Here is a 23,148-nt window from a genome sequence, read left to right on the forward strand (position 1 = left end):
TGTGTGTGTGTGTGTGTGTGCGTGTGCGCCTACTAAAACCTATTTTTGGGGACAATTGTGAAAATGCAAAAAGTTTTATGTTAGGGTGTGAATTAGGGGTTAGGTTACAGTACTTATAAGCAGCTGTACATAAAAAAAATAATAGAACTATATAATATATATTATTACTATATAATAATAATAATAGATCTGTACAATGTTCAGATTTAGATTGCTAAGTACACACATATGTAAAGTACATACTTCATAAGTATCCATATACACTGTCAGTCAAAAGTTTATTTACACATTAATTTATGTTTCTGATTCTGATCTTTAAAAAAAACCTCGATATAAAGGTGTAAGCTTAAACGCTTAAAATGTATTTAAATTGTGCCTACATATATTTCTTCTAAAAAAAATCAGATTGATTGATAGATTGATTGATTGTAATGGGTGAGTTGAACCGGATAGTGAAGGAAAACAGAAAAAAAGTGTTTAGCATATACAGGAACTCAATACTTCAGTTGCAATACAAACATCAAACAACAGAGGGCGCTAAACAACTACTGAGTACTGAGGTGATGCACTGTGGGATAGATATACAATACAAGGAATAGTAGGACAGTCATATTACTTAATAAAAGCCCATGTGTACACTTTACTGCAATCTTATAATCTGGTCTGTCCAGGTGGAAATTATTTTTTAACAGTAAAGTAAAAATGAAATCAAAAAGGCAAGGCACAAGTGAAAGTCATTTTCATGAATTATTGTGAGTGACTTTTAAGTTTTTTTTATATATATATTTTACATTTCTGTCAGTATAATTTTAGGGCATAATATTTTGAAATTCATCTTGAAACATGTATGCATATTTGTGCATATACAAATAATACATACTTTTGACTTTTTGACTGTAATTACTGAAAACACTTTCTTTTTTAAATCTGCAGCTCATCTCTGAGGTTGTTTAATGATTAGCTCATATTACCAGCAGTGACATATTGGACTGCAGACATGTGTCAGCCTGAATGACCCAGTCAATGAGGAGCAGAAACCACAGGCTAAGTGGCCACATCAAATAAGCCAACATATTAAAGAGCAAGGCTCTGTTTATAAAGAAAGAAAATAGGCACCTCACAGTCCTTAAAGGCATAGTTCACCCAAAAATGAAAATTCCGTCATCATTTGCTCAGTCTCATTTTGTTTCTAAACTGGTATTTATTCTGTCACCGTCTTTCTTATGTGAAACACACGCAAAAAAAAAGAGATTTAGATTTTTGGTACAATGAAAATTAAAGGGGAGGTCTAATGCTATGTCATGCATTCTGACTTATTTACACTGTTAAAGAGTTGGATTCTCATGCTAAACATGACCAAAGTAAAAAAATAAAATAAAATGAGTTGGAAGTTTGACAGAGTATTTCTGTGCCAAATACACTCCTTCAGGGTTCATATAAGTTTTGGAAAGTTTTTTTCGAGTATGGCCCTATATGACGTCATAAAGGGCAGAATTCCTTGTATGGGCACTTCTCCCGGAAGAGCGCGCGCACACAGCAAACAGAGCGAGAGCAAGAGCAGCCCATCAACATGCTTCATTGGGGTTACAGAAGTCATCGGCAGCGCTGCACAGGACTTGCACGAGAAGGATTTTACGTTTTGTTTTTGACCTCAAAATCAACAATGTCACCAAAGAAGTGTTTTTTTGTTGTGAGGGAAAGATAACCTTGTCCAGCTTCCCAAAGAACCCAGCGTTAAGGGAATTATTTATGTCGATGTCACAGCTTGCAGACGATTGCTATGCAAAAGCTGCGTGACTCTTTAGCTTTGCCCACGGCACGCCTCCAGGAGCTCGACTGTTTTTGGAGAAAGCGGTACAGCTGTATCTGTCTTTTATGAATCTGATCAAACTAAAGACTCTTCTGAGATATGAAGGATGCAATCCTACTCTATAGGTACTCAAGATTAACATGAGACTGGCAGTGTGTGTTATGTCCCCTTAAATGAATCCAATGTTGTTTGAACCCCAAAGTTCTTCAAAATATCTTATTTTGTGATCCGCAGAAGAAATTAATTCCAGGTTTGGAGTCATAGGGTGAATAAATGATGATAGAATTTTCATATTTGGGTTTACTATCCCTTTAAATGTATTGCGCGGTGACTTTTTTTCTGAATTGGATTTTAATATATGAATTTAGATGGCAAACAGGAACTGTTAAATTTCTTTCATTTGCTATTTAGTAAACTGCTATTTCTTTCATTGCAATTCAAATTCCAAACTCTACTTCCTGTGGTGTGTAAACAATTCAACAAAATCTGACTTGAACTGCCCCATGAGGGTTGTGTTTAAAGGGCACATCGGATGCAAAATTCACCTTTAAAATGGTGTATGCATATAAATGTGTCTTAGCAGTGTGTGGACACAACCACCCTACAATGATAAAAATCCATTCACTCCTTATTTTTTTTTAAATCCCCAAAAAGCCTAAAGAGTCTCAGTTATCAAGTCAGTTTGATTTTCTGAGCAGTATGACATCAAACTGCTCAGGCTCCGCCCACAACCGCTAGCAGACTGGCCTACAGTTTGCCACTTAAGTGCAAATTAGCAGGTAAAAAAAAGTTTTTGTAGATTCTAATTACAGCTAACGGCAAACAACATGCACAACCAGCATAAAGTTTTTAAATAAAATTAGCAGTAAACAAATTAATCTACTAGCAGATATTTATTCTTAACGACAGAAACAAAAAAATGGTATTAAGCAAAACACTTGCATGCTCTTGCCGTGTCCACTGACAAATCGATTTTTCTTAAGTATGTTGCAGACATTTCATGAAGACCCTGAAGAATCATATCAACTTGTGGAAAATGGGCATCCGATGCCCCCTTTAAAAATCTTACATGTCAGGTTGGACTAGCAACTGCGCATATGCAGTCATTATTGTGCATCTTATAACAATGACACCATGTCTACCCCAGATGCAAGCTGTGAAGTGCAACACAACTAAAGAGAATAAAACTTCTTATAAACAATGATTCTGTCTACACTGAATGCGGTGCAACACAAGCGACAAATGTCTGACAGTAAACTGATGCCTCATACTATTTATGACATACCGACACGAAGGACAAATTATTTGAAATGGGCGTTTTATGACGTCCAGTGTAGACAGACTTTAGCTGTTGCGATTTGAAGCAACGCAAGCAACGACGGTCGTGTCCCAGGTAAACATGGTTTGACTGTTTCTGTGGCAACCGGAGCTTCTAATGGCAACTGCAGTGATACAACAACTTTACCATTGGCTGTTGGCTCTTTTTAGGTGGGACTTATTCCACCATATTGCACACTCCACTGGGTTAGTGGTTTTTAGGGTTAGTGGTTTGTTGATCCCTAACTCTAAGTATGAGCAATAGTGGTTAGTAATTACCAGCTGCTTCTTCTTCTAATACTTCCTCCTTTTGTGTCCTCAGCCCCTCATGAGAAAACCCACAGATGTCCCTTTCTAACAAACAGCACAGCTGTCTGGCCTGAGCACAGGAAGGACCATATTTGTGAGGAAGTGTCTATCAGGTCAGGACTATGTTCCGTTGCCAGGGGAACAGTAGGAAGTGGGGTTTCCTGTTCCCAGAGAGGGGAGAGAGATGTGTTCTGAGGTGAAAGAGGGTACAAACACAAAAAACTGACTCATTTGCTCTTTGTTGTTTGAATGGCTTTTCTAAATCACACATTACATTAGATGATATCGATCTACTGATGTTGATGCGGGGGACATTTATGCCATTATATTGATGAGGATAAAAGCAATAGCACATCTCTTCTCCACAAGCCACATGATTTGATGTATCATTCATGTCTGTAGCACAAACAGTGTGAGGCAAGTTACATGCTAAGGTGTAATGCAAAGAGTTGGGAGATTGTTCAAATCATCAGAGTTGGGTATAACGCGTTACACAGTAACGTTACTGTAATTACTTTTTCTGGTAACGCAGTAATATAACGCATTACATTTTAAATTTGTGTAATTTGATTACAGTTACTAAAGTCAATATAATTACGTTACTTACGTTACAAATGTACTGTTAAGAAAAAAAATTATTATATGCCTTTTAAAATCACGTTTTGCACGGCAGCGGCAGTTAATGAGCCTGCGCTTTAATATCGCCGGAGAACGCGTGTTAAAATGCATGCAGACAAGGGTGGTTGCTTCTTCAATTGGAAATACAGACATTATTTTGATTTCATTAAGCGTAAAAACAAAAATATTGTGGTTAAATGCAAACTGTGTGCAATCTCTAAAGAACTTTCTACCGCTTTTAACTCGACCAGCAATTTGTTCAAGCACTTAAACAGAAAGCATTCTATGACAAAACTCGTCGCCAAGGAGGATACCTGCAGTCAAAAAGACAGCGGTCCAACCCAGCCTAAACAAGCTAAATTGGATTTTTGTTCAGGATCGGGAGGGAAGGTAGCCTAATTTCTGAACAAGTGAAGAGAGGCGTAGCAGCTTATGTCGTAGAGGAAATGCTGCCCTTGTCGACTGTGGAATTGCAGTCATTCAGAGACATTCTTGCAAAGATACCTGTGACGGACAGGTCTGTACTCTTGCAGGACCGAAAGATATTTGCAAGATATTTCGATAAATGCTATGCTGACATGGAGCTTGAACTTATCAAAAAAATAAAAATATTTGAGCGTTTAGAGTAGCCTATGTCTCCACAACCGCATACATTTGGTCTAATAAAAGCTTCCTTGGGATGACAGCCCAAGACATCAATACTGTTTCAGAACCGTTTTCAAGTTTTTTTCTGTCTTTAATGCTCACACAGTTGAACACAGTTAAGCCAGCATACACATATACCCTACACTCAGCAAGCATTAGGTTTGATATGTTTTCAAAGCAACTTAAAAGTAAGGTAATTGGTAATCTGATTACTTTTTTGCACGCAGTAATCAGTAATGTAATCAAATTACAATTTTCAAGTAGTAATCAGTAATTTGTAATCTATTACGTTTTTTGAGTAACTTACCCAACACTGCAAATCATTAACTTTAAAGCTGATTGCTGGCACAGAAATTGAAATAATTATGACTAAGGATAAGTGTTATTTTAGTATCATTGAGATACTCTTATAATTTTTATTAATATTTTGAATCTGTTTTTATTTTTATATTTTCCGTGTTATTTTCCATTATAGATAAAGTTTTAGTAATTTTGTTACTAGCTGAAATAAAATGTTTTTCTTATTTATTTCAATTAATGTTTATTTTAATTTCTAGTAATGACAATGTGCTTTTTTATTGTTTTAATTTTAGTTTCAGCTTTAGTATAGATCCTAGGATGCATGATTATATTGGATATAATAAATATTTATTTTTAATTTATCGGTATCTGACGATTTAATTGTAAATGGATTGGAGGTTTCATTGCCTTCCTCGTTTTTTATTTATTGATTTTCTTAATTTTTTTTAACTTATTTACCCACTGCCATCTGCATTTTGTTGTGAATGAGTGTGGCTTCAAGCTGAGTGTAGAAGACGACGCTGTTCATTCACTCCCCCCACCTACATTTCCTGCCAGTACTGAGAATCAAACCCACAACCTTTAGGTTACAAGTCTGACTCCCTAACCATTAGGCCACAACTGCCATGTGCCCTAGTGTACATGTATCAACTAGGGCTGAAACAATTATTCGACTTTATCGACAATGTTGACAATAAAAAATTGTCGACAAATATCTTTGTTGTCAAATAGTCATTTGATCTCATATGACCTAATGCAAGGGCCTGCAATAACGCATTTTGACCAGTGTGGCGCTGTAGCGCAAGACTGTAATTCAACCCTACTGGATGCCGTTCAGAAGAAGACATGCACAGCACTTGAAAGTTAAGTCGGAGAGTAAACGCAGCTGAACCAGATTCTGCTGAGAGCGGTGTTTAAGTGAATATGTAAATATGTGCTGTGCTTTCCTCTCAATAACAAAATAAACGCACAACAAAAAAATGACTGCATGGAGAAAACAGCAGTTAAGAAAACATCTGATCATAGAGAAGTGGATCTGTTTGCACCAACTCCGCAGTTCTACACTCCTGCAAAGTCACGTCATGTTTATATAGTGCTTTATACAAAAGATTGATTTAAAGCAAGCAGCTTTTACAGTATTTAACATGAAAAAAGTGTCAGTGTAGCTTTCAGTTAGAATTACAACTTGATTTCATCTCCGTACCCACCAGATTTGATATGTGACGGCATTAATTAAAGTTTCTTAAGGGTCAAGACATAGACTGAATAAAAACATGGATGTAGTGTCCGTGACGTCACCCGTAGTTTTCTGAAGAGCATTTTTGAAGTCCAAAGTGAGCAGCGCCAGCCATCTCCATCTTGGCAGAGCGTCACTGCGCGTCACTCTCGGATAATCGAAAATAGGCAAAGAGGCGGGACGAGGGTGGAGCTGTTTGCTGAAACCACGCCCACCTACCTAGACGGTAGTGACAGCAGCGGCAATCCACCTGTCACTCAAGTGGCCACGCCCTTAATTATGCAGAACTTTAAGGCCTAATATAATTTAAACGGATGAGTATTAAAAAAATTCGTCCCCCTCACTGTTGTCATGAAGGGCAAAATTAGCTATATAGACCAGAACCACTTTTTGTACCATGCTGTAAACATATTTTTTTCTACTGTAATGTTGGGCATTTTAACATGGGGCATCTATGGGATTGACTCCGTTTGGAGCCAGTCTCTAGCGGCCAGTCGATGAATTGCAGTTAAAGTCACTTCCGTGTTGGTTTCAAGAGAGAGACCGGACGGTTGCCGCTTGGGTCAAGATCAAGTTATCTGCATCTCCTGCGCTCCATTAAGCCATTCCCATAATAGCTGTCACCACTCAAATTAATGCACGACTCAGAATACCTGTATAGCATGTGTGTAAGACTCTAATACAATTATAAAGTAATTATTTTATCACAAATAAATCTTTCAGTGAGTAAAACTGGCTGTGTCTATAGTATTATAGATTACACAACATTATAATATTATTTTCAAATTAATTTTTAAATTATTATTATTTTTAATTATTGTCCCCGGATTAGTAGGGAACTCTTGTAATAAAGTACCAGTGACTGGGAGAGATTTTAAATATCAATTCCACTTAAAAAGAATTGCAATCTAATCCTGTTTACATGAAATAAGCCTGCTCCCGAGCAGGTTTAAGCTTACGGACCTGTTGCTATGACAGCAAGTCCAGGATGAGCTTCGAAGAACCAAATAATCCAAGATCATGCCAAATCGTCAACAATCAAATCCAGCTAACTGAGATAGTGACGTATGAAGAACGGGCCCCATAAGACAAATTCCTTGTGTGTGTAAACACACTTGGCAATAAAGTGAAGTGACGTGTAGCGACCCATACTCAGAATTTGTGCTCTGCATTTAACCCATCCAAGTGCACACACACACAGTAGTGAACACACTGATTCAGATTTTCTGTTGTAAAGCAGCTCTCCAATGTGGACCTAGGTAATGATAAAATCTTTTTATTAGTAAATGCAAAAAAAAAATCATATTACTATATTAAAGTGATACTTTGGTTTTCATATATTGAAGCTTGATCGAGCTCAGGACTGTTTTGATTATTATAAAACTATAAGGTGTTTTAAGAGAGCTAATGTTGGGAATAAAATAAGTTACTCAAAAATAAAATGACTTATCACTTACCTTTATTTTATTCAATATCCATATGACTTGCAAATGGAGATGTTAGGCAGAATGATGCATCAGCCTGTCAGTTACTTTTTAATATAGTTAATTAAATACTGAATGAAAATGTCTCTCTGTCTGTCATCTCATTTTGTGTGCCAAATATATCAATTTGTATTGTAAAACAAAATTGTATAATATTTGTAATTGTACAATAGTAATATTATTGTTTGACAAAAGCTGAAGTGATTATCATATTTGATTTATTATTTAGAATATGTATAACTCAATATTTTAACTAATTGTAAAAGCTGAATAATCGATCAAAGCCCACTGATTAATCTGTGAAATAATTGACAATTAGTCGATTAATCGTAATGATTATCAATTATCAAAATAATTTTTGTAGCAGCCCTAGCTGCATCCACCTGCAGAGTGCTCTAATAATGCTGCTCTGATATGGCCGCATCAAGGATATCTGCACTTAGCATGACACCATGCTCTGCACAGTCATTCATGACAAAATGCTGGTGGCAGTGCGCAGTTGTGGCTTAATGGTTAGAGAGTCAGACAGGCTTGTAACCCAAAGGTCACGCCTTCGTGTCTCAGTACCGGCAGGAAATGTAGGTAGGTGGAGTGCATAAACAGCGCTCTCTTCCACCTTCAATACCCAAAACTGAGGTGCTCACAGCAAAAATGGCTGCCCACTGCTCTGGGTGTGTGGTCACCATAGCCGTGGGAACATATTTTATCTGGGGGGTGCTGGGGGCGGGGCTTGATGTTGCAGGGCGGGGCCATGGTGGGGGATTTTTGACAAAAAAAACCCTAATATTAAACAGCCCAAACTCAAAACAAAAATTAATATACAAATGAAGACAGAGTTATATGCGAACCAATATGAGCTTTTGTGATTTTAATTTAAAAAATTTTTCTTTCATATTTCTATTCGCTATTTAAGGGGATTTTACTAAATATTATCAACGCTGATAAGCAAAAGTTTTGGTCAGTGCACTTTGGCGAATTCTCTCAGAAACAACAAAGTGCAGATGTAGCACATGCGATGTAAATAAGAGACTAATTCATCATGCACTGCAGACAACATCACTGATTATAACTTATAGCTTTTTTAGAGTGCTTACACTCACGTCTAGACTGAATTCAGTGATATTCTTTGATAATGTAAATGTTCTTAGTTTGCTCGCTGTATAATTTGTTTATTGTTTGATATCGAGGACATGCGGCGTTATAATTAAACTTAAAATGTCTTTTTATTAAACGTGATCAGGTTAAATACAAATTCAGTCTTATTGAAATATTTTTGTCATAATATGGTAGCCTACTTGCCTAAAACGTTATGATGTGCGTAGTTAATAGATTTCATTAGGCTACAGTGGTTTGAGCGCATTTGACCAGATAGCCTACTAGAGCGCAATTAAAGAGCTGTGCTTATGTGACTGCCGGGGGCCGTCTTGAGAAGCGAGAAAATGGCCCATAAAAAGGACGAGGACTTGAATGTTTTTTACAAGTCGGATGGAATGTAAAATTACGATAATATCGCATGAACATTTCACATTAAATTCTGCAAGTGTGAGGGGGAGAAGTAGGGACGCCACAAGGCGCGCAAGTAAAATACAACCGCACTAGGCTATTTCTGGTCAGTTTAATAAATAATTAATCACAAAACTATCACAAAAATGAATTATCTTGGGGATGATCCAGGGGTACAGCACCCTCCCCTAGTTCCCACGGCCATGGTTGTCACGGTGTGTCTGTTGACTGCTCACATGCTGCGTGTGTGCACTTGGATGGCATTAATGCAGAAAACAAATTCTGAGTATGTGTTAAACATATTCATTAGACATTTGCTGTCTGATTTGAGTGGAACAATTTTATGCTAGGGCCAAAGTGAAAACTTGATTTTTTTTTATGCACCCGACGGTACATTATAATGATGTGATGCTTAAATTTACTTTTAGCTTTAAAAAAAATAGTTTTTAGTGATTAAAATTTAATTTATTTACACAAAATCAAATGAAATTGGACATTTTAATATTGTTTCAGCCAGAATTATAATATTGGTGCATCCCTAATTAGAATTATTGTGTTATTATTTATTATGACAAATGAATAAATAATTATGATAATGTGCAAATACATCTACAAAAAAAATGTGCTACCAAAAATAGGAAATTGTTTGTGGATACATACTGCAAATAAGATGCATTTACAAATATAAAATGGTATGATTTGTACTTTTATTAAGGCCCTTTAAAATAATAGCTAATGTCCAGTTGATGGTGTATAATGTGGACATGTTTGACAGGAGGCTTTAAAACATTGTCATCTTCAAAACAGCCAATGACCCATTGAACTTCATCTCCATATCCCATCGTTTTGACTGGCACTTACTCTGGAGTTATGAGCGATACCTCATTTCACAGAGCCAATAAAATTCTCCACCAGACAGATCCCAGTCTGGGCCAAGGACCAATAGTGTGTCACTGCAAACCAAATCAGACAAAGCAAAAAAATTACTCTGTCATCTTCTGGGTCTAACAACACTGGCTTATTTGTCTCCAGTGGATCATTCGTTCTCTTGCTGTTTTCGAGGACACAAATAATAGACGTCATGATGGTGTTCAATCCTATAAGAATTAAATCTATTTAAAAGGAAAAACCCTCCTTTGGTGGGTAAACAACAAGAGAAGGGTCTATTTATAAGGATGATGTCAGCGAGGGTTGGAAATGTGTGTGTGCGTGTGTGTAGGGGGGCAGTGCATGGCTATGTGCTGATTAATTTCAGACTGAGTCTGATTCATCACAGCCAGTCACCTGATTGCACTTTGAAAAGGTGCTCCTCTCGAGAAGCCAATCTGGTGCCATTCAGGCTAAATCCATCTCTCAAGGACAGTCAAATCAGTTCCTCCGTTGCTCCATGTGCTGGTTATAAACTCACACAAGATGACCAAGAAGCTGTAAGCTAATAATCTAGCAAGGTCCAAGAGTATCGATATTTTCTGCTGTTTTTCTTCTAAATCTTAATATGCTTGAAACGTTTTTGACACTCAAACACATATTTTATTCAGGTCGAGTTGTACTAATCAACATGAGCGACATTGATGGACATAAATCTTTTTGAGGCTGAAGTCATACAATATATCAGCCTTTATAAATTAATATCCAAATGTTTGTTTTGACAAATGTGTTATGTTGTCATCTTTGGACGTATTTATCACTTCTAAAAGCAACAATGATGGTTATTAATGACACATATGGTTAATATATTTTGTACTGTATGTAGGAGATTGGGGCTAGTTGTCATTCTATTTACTCCAGTAAATATTTACTTATAAACTTATTGGGCCATGGTGTCACATAAGGTCAATGTATGTTAAAAGAAACAAGCTAACTTCATGAAACATATAACAAATGTAAATATACAAAATTATCAAATTGCTGTTTTGCCAAAATATCTCTCTCTCTCTAAGTATATATGATATGATAAAACACTTGTATAACGCTTATAACACTTGCCCCAATCAGACATTTTTGTTCAGTCTTTGTGTTAAAATCTAATATATCTTGGCTTAATGTATTATTTTTATTGTTCACTTGTTTATCTAACAACTATAAGAAATATATTTTTGTTTGTATGACAAAAATTATTTAAAGGGGTCATATGATGCGATTTCAAGTTTTCCTTTCTCTTTGGAGTGTTACAAGCTATTTGTGAATAGATAAGATCCCTAAAGTTGCAAAGACTAAAGTTTTTGGTGGGTTTTAAAAATGTTTGAAACCAACATACAAAAACACTGCTACAGAATACAAGCATTTGTATAAATGAACATAACCTTTGTGGAAACTAGCCCCAGTGTCCCCTGTTCAAAGAATAATATCAGATGATACACATATTGGATGACTGCTACTGAATTTATTCAGTCAGTGTAGATTACATCTAAAAAAAAAGTGAGGCACTGTTGTTTGTTTCTGTGCAAAACCTTACGTATCATTCAGTCCAACTGCTGCATTTGTTTTGCGAGAGAGACATTACATCAATATATCTACAACTGACAGTAAGATTCCTGGTCAACAAAAAAAACACTATTGTGGGGGAAAAAAAGAAACAGAATGCAGAACTTAACTGAAATTACAGTAGGCTATACATGATTGAATAGCAATGTTCATGAAATGCTGCTTTGGGTGCAGTTCACACAGGACACATTCTTTCATTCCTTTGCTCTAGTTTGTTAATGATTTTTCTATGTAAATGTAAAAACATGGATGACTTGGTGAAAATTCTTTCTTTAACTTACCCTCATGCTGTTCCAAACCTGCTTGATTTTTTTAAAAGTGGAACACAAAAAAATATATTTTGAAAAATGTCTGTACAATGAAAGTCAATGGGGTCCAATTAAGGTTCTTTAAAATATCACTTTACAATAAGGTCTCATTAGTTAACATTAGTTACCAGTGTTGGGGAGTAACTAGTTACATGTAACGGCGTTACGTAATTTAATTACAAAATAAATGTAACTGTAACAGTTACTAAGAAAAAATGTGTAATTAAATTACAGTTACTTATGAAAATGTTAACGATTACAAAGGGGATTACATTTGAATATTTACACACAACCACATACAGATTTTAAAGATTTCTTTCCCAATTCGCACTGATTACTCTGAGACTATAATTTCCTCGATGCGGAAAACACAGACTGGTTCGTAGAATCAGTCATAAAAACGGAATTCCTATAACCTAACGCGGACGGAATATGCCACATTTTGGACGAATAAATCAAAAGTAGGTCAGTACACAGGGAAAAACATGACTCGTGTTCAGTATTAGGATATTTCTATAAAGATATTGTGGTTATGTACTACTTTTGACATGTAATTTGTAATTTAGAAAGTATAGTTTTGATCTTGAGTATTAGTCATGAGAGAGATAGATATCAGGGCAAAATAAAGAGACTGAAAAGAAAAATGTAAGTGAAGGTGCAGTTCAGGACAGAACTTTTAATTATTTTGCATGTCCCCAACCTAAGGATTTATACCTTTTTTATGTGAGGTCCATACAAAAAATAGGGTTGTCCATGTTTCAGAATTTGTTGTGGATGTATGAGTGTGAGATTTCCCAGCCTGAAATTTTTAACCTATTACATTTCCAAAGTAACCTTCCCAACACTGTTAGTTACATAGTTAAAATGAAATAAGTGAGCAATATTTTTGTTTAATATTAGTTAATAAAAATACAATTGATCATTGCTTGTTTATGTTTGTTCACAGTGCATTAACTAATGTTAACAGTTCTGATTTAAAAAAAATTACTTGTAAATATAGAAATTAACTATGAAAAGCTTTAGAAATATTGTCCATTGTTACAGCAGTTTGTGTAAACTAATTTAGCTATCTAATGTTAACAAACGAAACCTTATTGTAAAGTGTTAGAATTTGTTTGTTTTTTTTAATAGAAGAAATTAAGTCATGAATGTTCGAAATGAGGGTTAATAAATTCTGACAGAATTTTCATTTTTGGGTGAACTATCCCTTTAGGAGATACAGTATATTCACAATCAACATATGACCTTTGGTTTTGAAGAGATCCACAGGTGTTTGTCAAAGAGCCATGAATGACAGCAATCACCGCTGATGGAAGTAGCATATTCATACTACTTTTAATTTCTGCGATTACATAAGCGTCAGCTGGTCAAGACATATCGCTACACAGTGACGTCTTCTTGGAATGGAGTCTTTGATCTGTTGGTCAGAAAGTGTAATCAACACCCCACAACATGACCACATATTTTGATCCTCGAGTTTCAGGATTGGACTTGACCCAGTCTTATTGTAAAAAGTTCCAACTGCGACAACTAGAAGCTCTATTGAGCCTGATCTCAATGGTACAGGAAGTTTTTAATCACAACATTGCTTCAGCCTTGTTAATACAACTCGGCAGATTAACAAGGTTGATGGAGCGCCAAAGGAAGACCACATGAGAGCGGAAACACTTCGTTATATACGTAGGGGTAGAAAACAGGTTCGTTGACAAATTTACACGTGGCCACCTCCATTCAAACCCCATCCTGGATGCTGCCATTAAACTTCCGAGTGCAGACCCTGGTGTGAGAAGCTCCCTTTAGGGGATAGAGCCCCATCCTGCAAGGAACACATCGATTAGATCTCTCTCTGGTCTGAGGTATCCGTCTGCACACTCTCAGTCTCACCTTTTAATGCGGCTGATCTGCTCGCACAGGAAGGACAGGTACTGAGTGAGCTTCACCATTGCGATGATGAGCGTGCCCCCCACCAGCGTGCATGTGGGCCAGAGAAAAGAGCTAATGATGGCCCCGCGGCCATAGAGGCGTGTCAGGAGGACGCTGTCCTGCTGCTCTGAGGGGTCATAGTAACACAAAACCTGTTGGTGCGTTTTCAGTCGCTCTGAGATGTTCATCACAATGCTGTGCATCAGTGTGTGATCCTTGCGGCACTTTGGGATGTAAAAACACTGCAGGGAAAGAAGGAAGAGCACTTACCAGAAAGTATTCAGTTCAGTTAGTGTATTACACTGTATAGTGGTAATTTATCATGTTCAGAAACATACTGTTGTGTCATCTTGGGGACAAATTGTTAATTGGTAATTTTAGATAATTACATAGATGATTAAAATTACATTAACGGATGATTTGTAAGGGTCACTTGTATGTCCACATATAAGCAATGAGACGAGGCAGGATTAATGTCCGAAAGCACCTTATTTTTTATTTATTCATTTATTTATTTATTGCTTTTCTTTAGTAAATCTTTGTTTATAAAGATCAAAAAGACCTATGAAACCTAATGAATTTGGCAACGTAATTATAATCTGTCAGGGAAATAAACATAACATACATGCGTTTTTAGGTTTTTATTATTTATTTATTTATTTATTGCCAATATATTATTCAAAAATACATTAAATACATATAAATTAAAATTAATTAAATACATATAATTACTTGGATACATCTCTTCTATGATGAGCATATATTTAGATTTTTTAATTATTAAAATTCATACTATTTTAAAGTTATTTTGATATTTTTGGAAGACATCAGGGTGATGCAATTGTCTGTTAATTAAATATTATATAAATATTAAGTAGTTTGGCATATTTTATTTTCATTATTTATTTACTTATTTATTTATTTTTTAAAATAATGATTGAGATCATTCAAGATATATATATATATATTTACACTGGGTAGAAATAATTTAATTCAAATCAGATTCCTTAAAATAACAAATGTGTATTTTTTTTTCTTTTACAGCATAGTGTCACAGAAGAACTGCCAATGCATCACTATTCACAGGTAATGTGATATATCTGTATAGTTAAAGCATATGGTTACTTGTGGTGTACCTCAGGGTGGGCCTCATGGGCCTCCTCATTGTATGACAGCCGCAGAACTTTGCCGGGGAAATTCAGACTGACATATACCTGAAGGCAGGGAAACCTGGAGCTCTTCCTGCACTCTGAGCCGCAACTATAGCTACAGTTAATCTCAGCAACTATACTGGAGTTCAGCACTGTGCAGTTTGACTCCTCTGTCCAAACGCTGAGAGGAAACAATGGGCAGAGAATTGGAAAAAAAAAGTTAAAATGCATTTATCATACAGTATGAGTCAAGATGGCTGATTGTGGGTTAACATGCTGCTGGAGAACTTCCAACATTTTCAGATTTTCAGGTTACCTTGAATTGATTAGCTGGTTCAGGTGTGTTTGACTAAAGCTGAAATGAAACCCGGCAGTGAGGTAGATCTAGAGGAGCAGGACAGAGCACTCCTGACTTAATGTGAAACTTAACCTGTGGAGAAGTGTGACCCATGAAATTGCTTGCTACTGAGTTCTTCTAAGCGTGTTGTTGAAGGGCATATTGGAGGTAAAGTAAGTATAAAATCAAAGCCGGCAATATTTCCAATGCACATTATTCCAAAGAACAATGTAATCATAATCTTATTTTATGAAAATAACTTGCTCAATGTCTGAAACAACTTTTCTTTTCCGCTGACATCATCAATTCCTCTCACTATTTATGCCTCTCCCTTCTAGTCTGTCATATAAAAACCAGTTGCTAAGGAATAAAATCAAGTCCTTTTTTCTTTAATATACCGTTTTACTTGAAAATGCAACAAAATACAGAAGACGTAGTGCTGCCCTTGGCTTCATTTTCCACCCTGCTTAAGGTCATTTGTACTGTATGTGTGCAAATGCAGTGACACCAAACTCAGTTATGTGTGGAAATCCTAGTTTGGTACTGGCATCATTATTGAATTTGCCCATTTCAACCCAAAGACTTATTTTTACTTTGATTGGAGGTGAGCTTTACGCTCTTTACAAACTTTAATCTTCAAGCTAGGTTTATTTTTTTAAATTATTTCTATAACCATTTAATTGCAGTTTTTTTTTCTTAATTAGAAATGGGTCATTATTGACATAATGGATAAACACCAAAAACCAATATGTCAAGAAACAGAAGGATACAAAAATTGACACAGCTAATTAAAGTCTTAAACATTTTGCTAATATACTTCTAAATATAACAGCCCATTAAAGGCTCCCCGTTGCATCAAGTTCTGTAATCAAAGATGCTTTTATTTTTAGCCATCGTGACACACTAAGTACAATATTTGTACATCAGGGTCGCCCTCCATATTCACTAGGGTACATATTGGTGATTTGGCCCTCTGTTGTGGCGGCCGATTACATGTTATTGTTTGTCTTTGTGCCAGGCCTCTTGTCTCCTACGCTATGAATAACAGACCTTGTGTTCTTTGGCTATTCCAAAGGCTCAGCTGCCTCTTTAATTGCATTTGACTGCAGTGTATGCCAGCTCTGATCTGTGTGCAGTCTGTGGTGGGTCAGTGGTATCTGGCTCTACAGAACCCAGTTCAGCTCCTATGTTGTAATGTTTGCTCATCTGCGTGTTGCGGTCAAAAAAGGGATGGAAACTGTAAATGTTTGGTTGATTGTGGACAATATTACTACTGTTTTACACTGACTGATCATGTTTATGGACAGTTCACGAGCAGCTAAGAATGATATGAAAAATGCATTTCTGTTCAGAATTAAATGGACTCTTTTCACAGACTGTGCAGAAGCATTTCAGTATCAATTAAAATCCTAAATTTAGCAAAAAAAAAAATTCTTTTTAATTTAATGTGCATTTTATAACTCTGTACTTTGTGTTATATGACACTGAATTACAAAAAAAAACAAAAAAACTAGTAAACACTGGTGTGAGGGTGTTAGTTTTTTGTAACTGCAGGGATCGACTGTTAATTTGATATCTTTTTTCTTGGCTGACTGCCATAGTGCATTATCTATATTTTTCGCATAAAAGCAATAGTGGATTTTCCTATTTATTTTGCTGTTTGAGCAAATTATAATGCAAAAATAATATTTGCTCTATAGAAGTTTATTCTGCTTTAGTTTACTTCTGTGTTCCAAACTTAGAAATGTGAAAAGTGTCTATAGCAGAAATGACAAACATCTGTGATGACAAATATTCATGAGCAGAATAGAATAGCCTACAACAAAACAATACAGAATATAGTAGATAATAAATATAAAATAAAGACATTGTGAATGCTTTTGATTAGATGTTTGTCATAAGCAGAACAGAATAGAACACAAACTAAATAGAATAGAATTGGACTGAATTGAATAAAATACGTGGAAAAAAATATGAGAAACACAAGCATTTAGGAGAAGAATAGAATAACTAATTAGAATGGAATAGAGGTCGACCGATATGGGTTTTTCTCTGGCTGATGCCGATATTTAGAAATCAAGGCAGTCAATAGCCGATATATGATGCTGATTTTTTTTTGGCCGATTTTTTTGGGCCCCCCCCATCTCATAAAATCTAGAAATGATACAGAAAATCGCTTAAATGAAACATTTATTGAACAACACATGTCTCTCCAGTCTGTGCACTTGTATAATATTAATAAAAAAAGAATGTATACGTTAAATATTAAATACAAAAAAAACAGGGAATCAAAAATCTAGACTTTGTCAAATAAACGTTTGTAACCAGACATATTTAATGAGGAAAGTTAATGTTAGGGCTTTACGATTAATCGAATGCGATTGTCATGCGCATCTTGTCAGTAAAGCCGGTTCTGTGATTAGTAGTAAATCTCGTGCTTTCAGATGGAGCAGCATTTACAACACAGAGCCGTAGTTCACTGACAAGCTACGCAAAATCGCGTTCATAATCGCAGATGATTTATTCACGCGATTATGAAAACGAAGAAATCGTTCTGCGTTTATAAAAGCTGTTTGCGTAGCTTGTCAGTGAACTACGGCTCTGTGTAGTAAATGCTGCTCCATCTGAAAGCACGTGAATTGTTAACGTTGGAGCTTATGTTTACGACGCAGGCTACTACAATAATTTAGCCACTGGGCTTGTTACCAGGTTTTGGTACCCACGCCTACCTGTAGCCTAAACAACACCTGGTTGAAGGCTCGCTAACGATTCAGTTCCAAAAAGTTACTCGCATTCTCTCTCCAAATGTTATTCTCATTCTCTCCAGAAGTAGCATCATATTTAACCAATGAAATATATAACTCTAGATTAAGAACGAAGGATAAGAACTTAAGTCTTACCGTTTTCTTGGGAAGTTACCAGGTAGTTCTCTTCAAAAAGTTAGCAGGCAGAGTGAGACATAACAGGGGGAGCTTTTACACTGGGCACATTTGCTGCGGTTCGAGCCCAGGCGGGATTGTTCCTGGTCCCCCCCGCAGTGTTGGTCTGTTTTCACACTAAACTTGATTCTATCGAACCCTGGTGTGTTTGCGTTTATCTTACGTCATCACAAACGTGCACAACGCCTAATAGAAAACAGAACGTGGGTCAATGTGTTTTTTATTAATTTGGTGCTATTATGCACAGCAGAGTAAACAACATATGGGTTTACTGTATGTGTGTTCGAGTGCAACCGAACTCAGACCACCTCCTTCAGGTAGTCTCGGGTTCAGTACCACGGCGCTCACCGGGGTTTTCCTGACAGCTTTTATATTAGCAATTTTTAATGTGAACCATGCCCGTTTCGAACTAAACTGCCAGTGTGAAAGCCCCCCGGGTTATTCCAGTGGAATGGCAATCTGCTTGACGCAAGAGGCAGCATCACTTGTTCCACAACAACGCTTAGCTGCTCGCAGATGCGCCTGCCTATTAATCGGCCTAATTTGCAGCACAATCGGCCGATGCCGATTAATTAAAAAATGCCAAAAATCGGCCCGATTAATCGGCCGGACGATCAATCGGTCGACCTCTAGAATAGAATAGAAAACATTACAAGAAACAAATGCTTTAGGGAATATATTAGCATATACATTTGCTCCCATATTTTTTAATTTAGAGATTATTTAAAGGTACTCAGTAAGTCAAAATGTCCAATGTTTAGTCACCACTGTAGAAATTGTAAATGTATTTCTCATAATTACTATTAATTTCAAAGTTTTGAATGGGGAGAAATTACTGAATGCACCTTTAATTCTGTGGTTTCAGTGTAGTTTTGTGATGTTCTGTTCGTAAGAAGGTTCCTGGGCATCTTTACCTGTCTGAGTAAGAGCGCACCATTGTGATGCCGAGCACAAAGTACATCATGGCAGAGAAAAGGATCATGCCGAGGCCTAAGAGAATGGCTCTGTCTTCTCCAGCCTTTAGAGCTGTGACTGTCCTCCTCTTTTCCAAAACGTCATACTCACGAATCTTCTGATAAATGGTCCTGCTTGAGTGATATAAAAATCACAAGACACGCAAAGGGAAGAAAAAGAAGTACATTAATGTAGGCATGGTGTGTGCAAAAAACTCAATAAAACAAGATATTGCTTCAAGAATCATTTCAACAGTCCTTATTACACAAAAAAGGTTTGATGCCCAGGATGAATTAGGTTTGGTTCAGAAGCTCAAATGACACACAGATACCTGCTACTGTCCTATTGCATAGTTAGTTCCTTTCAAAATATTTAGCTCATGATTCTTTAATCATGTTTTGACAGCAGGTCATATTGCTTTTGAAGATAATGCATGGGTGTGAAGGCAAGCTGTCTAACCTGTCTATCTTAATCAGTGACCTTTTGATAATTACTGTGAGTACAGTGGTCAGAAGCATTACAAACTATCAACCCACTTCCTGTGATTAGTTTACGTCAGAATCTAAAATTAGTTTGATCATTAAAATTACATTCTCTGATACTGGTAAAACAGCAGTTATACTTAATTAAAACTGCTAACAATAGTGAGTAAATTTCCATGCATTAAACAAACTGTGATGCATCCGTTCTAGAATGATGAGAGTAATTTTTATTCAGAAGTTGCATATTTTCTAGGGATGCAAGTGTTGGTTGATATAATGTTTAGATTATTATTGTTGTTGCTGTTGTAAATGTATCAGTCACTGTTGGATATTTATTTGTGCATGTCCATTTCCTATATTGTTACATTTTATATTACTTTTTGAGTCACTCAATGTTCACTTTCATTTTTAAACACACTACTAATTTAATAACACTGTTAAAGTAAATATCCTTTATTCTGGTTATTATAATGTTTCACTTGTAGCATTTTAAACAATTGATCTTAGTTTTTGTAGTGTTATTTTTCATTTATTTAGACAAATTAGCGTAGAAGTTTTATTTGGGGCATTTATCGGTTAAATCGATTTTTGTTTATATAATTATTTTTAATTTTATTCGAATTGTTTTTAATTTATAACTATTTTTACAATTATTTTATGACCATATTTTTTTAATCTGTATTTAAAATGAACATGAAATCAAACATGCAGCCTCCTTATAGAGACCCTAGAAAATTGTACTTTACCTTCTCTCACTTCCTGATCCTTGAGTTCCTTTGCTTCCGGCCCACAGAAACATTCTCCCAGCTATTCCAATGTGTGCGGCTCTCTCTGAAGCATTCACAAAAGACTGCTGGGATGACCTGACAGGAAAAACACAGTTAGTCGACCATGTGCTTCCCTCCACACAGGTTCGCCTACGAACTGTTCCCAATATGAAAAGAGAAATGCACCTTTTTTATAATATCACCTAAAATTAACAGACTTCAGAGAAGGTGAAATTTTACAACCACAGTATTAGACAAATGACTCCATCGTTGTGGGCAAACACAGTAAAGTCCAAAGAGAGAATCCACCAATCTTCAAATAGAGAAAAAGAAAGTTTCTATAATCCTCAGCAGTGAACGAAGTCCGTCTCACGTGGTTGAACCAGCTCTTCATAAATACGACTCACACCAGGCACTGAACTAAGCATCTGCTCCTTCATTTCCTGCCTGTTGGTTTGTTATTGACTATTCATGGGCTGGCGAGTGGCAGGGTGGAAAATAATAATGAGAATAGTGAGCAAGGAGAGGAGGATCATTCACGGCATTGATCCCTTTCTCCAGCCCCGGCGGAGAGAGTGAGTGAGAGAGGAAAGAGAGAGGGAGCGCCGTTCAAAGCCTCCTCCTCCCTGCACCCTGTTGCTGATTGGTGTTGATGGAGAGTCCTGTAGCATCAAGAACAAGCTGTTTTTAGGGCCTATGTCTTTAAATGCAAATGAGCTGCTCCTCCCCGCCCCCTTTTGCAGAATAGAGCTGTGCCATTACAGCTCGTACCTGCTAAAAAAATCTGTTATGTTTCTGATTATCATGTTTATCATGCTGAAATCATGCGTTTTAAACCACTCGAAAAGTCAGGTTTTCATGATATGTCACCTTTAAATGTCTGATACAAGAACTGAGCTTGTTAATTGAAAAACTCGTATTATAATTCAGGACTTAGTGGGATGAAACAATTAATCAACATTGTCGACAATAAAAAAATTGTCAACAAATATTTTTGTTGTCGAATAGTCATTTGATCTCATGAACTAATGTAAGATGCTGCAATAACACGTTTTGACCGGTGTGGCACTGTAGCACAAGACTGTAATTCATCCCTTCTGGATGCAGTTCAGAAGAAGACATACAGTACATGGCTTTGGAGTACAAGTGCAGCCGAACCAGACGCTGCTGAGAGCGTGTTTACTGAGAGTTTAGATGAATATGTAAATATGTGCTGTGCACATTCCTCTCAATAACGAAATAAACACACAACAAAGTGCATTGAGAAAACAGCAGTTAAGAAAACATCTGATCATAGAGATGAGAATCTGTTTGCACCAGCTCTGCAATTCGGCTCTCCAGTCACGTCACGTTTATTTATATAGCACCTATACACAATAGATTGATAAAGCAAGCAGCTTTACAGTATTTAACATGAAAAAAAAAAAACAGTGCCAGTGTCACTTTCAGTTAGAATTACAATTTGATTTTTAGTTATTAAGCAGCTCAGGGCATGGTTGTCATAGCAAACTCCAAGTTTGATCTTAATACGATAAAGCGTGGAGAAATAACCTCATGTCCATTTTGGCGAGCTCTTCGTCAAATTCATTTGTGCGTTATTCGAGAACGGTTGGGTCTATCAAAAAGCTTTTGATAGCTTTTTGCCAAGACTGTCTGAAGTTGGTTTGTGTCAATTTTGGTGAAAATTAGACAAACCATCTAGGGCGAGTTTGAAAAAGTAAGTTTTTAACATAATATCACAATTTAATGAAATGTTTGATTGACAGCAGTGGTTCTTGAGGCAAAGTTGTTCAGAATGAGGAAATCTAACATATGATATGAATACTGTGTGTATGTATGAAACATTGCATGATATGAGGCGTAAAACACTATAGCGCCACCTGGTGGTCGATTTCTTTCTAAATTCTCACAGACCTCTAAGGCCATGAGTCAAAGAGCTACACCAAGTTTTGCTCCAAACGACATCCGTTAACCATGTCTAAAGGGTGCTCAAGTTTGATTGGCTGATGGTGGCCATGTTTTTCAAGATACACCAGTGCCCTCATAGAATACTAAGTCAAGTCAAGTCAAGTCAAGTTTATTTGTACAGCGCTTTTCACGATACAAATCATTGCAAAGCAACTTTACAGCAAATTAAGTTTCTACAATATTTAGTGGAAGCTTATCAGTGGTGACTGTCAATTAATGTACATATGGCAGAAATGTACGGAAAAATCAATTTAAGACGTAATAAAACAGACGATGAACACTATTAACAGCAATTGTTATATGATGCAATCAAACTTATAGCAAAATGTGGTAGTTCTGTATGTTGTTTCAGGGTTGGCATCATCTGAGGTCCTCTGAGGGGTTGGTGCATGACGCCCTGATATAGACTACTGTTTTTCATACAAATATCTAGAAAGCATATTTTTACCATAGTATTGAAGTACTATACAGATGCATCTCAATAAATTAGAATGTCGTGGAAAAGTTAATGTGGGAGACCAATGGTTAATTTTAATAAAACTCAAACAGTCAGAATATTTAAATTTTACCATATAAAAATTAGGTTGTTACAATTTTTACAGATGTTACTGT

At 36.3% G+C, this 23,148-nt stretch overlaps 1 protein-coding gene across 2 annotated transcripts in view; it reads right to left on the bottom strand.

Annotated features, from left to right (window-relative positions):
* Positions 1–13,215: 13,215 nt before the first annotated feature.
* The window catches only part of LOC107753344 (calcium-activated potassium channel subunit beta-2-like), a 29,296-nt gene continuing 19,363 nt past the window's right edge, over positions 13,216–23,148 (bottom strand). Inside the window, exons 2-6 of one of the 2 annotated variants that reach the window (XM_016569478.1) lie at positions 20,548–20,664; positions 19,280–19,450; positions 15,075–15,270; positions 13,900–14,180; positions 13,216–13,831 (exon numbers count right to left, since the gene is read on the bottom strand). In XM_016569478.1, coding sequence (XP_016424964.1) covers positions 13,747–13,831; positions 13,900–14,180; positions 15,075–15,270; positions 19,280–19,450; positions 20,548–20,600 — 786 coding nt within the window. In that variant the 5' untranslated portion in view covers positions 20,601–20,664 and the 3' untranslated portion in view covers positions 13,216–13,746. Of the gene's footprint in view, positions 13,832–13,899; positions 14,181–15,074; positions 15,271–19,279; positions 19,454–20,547; positions 20,665–23,148 lie in introns of both variants that reach the window. The other variant, XM_016569474.1, reaches the window with a different exon arrangement.

The sequence above is a fragment of the Sinocyclocheilus rhinocerous genome, unplaced genomic scaffold (assembly GCF_001515625.1).
Source record: "Sinocyclocheilus rhinocerous isolate Xijiao unplaced genomic scaffold, SAMN03320098_v1.1 scaffold4125, whole genome shotgun sequence".
In the NCBI taxonomy this organism is placed as follows: domain Eukaryota; kingdom Metazoa; phylum Chordata; class Actinopteri; order Cypriniformes; family Cyprinidae; genus Sinocyclocheilus; species Sinocyclocheilus rhinocerous.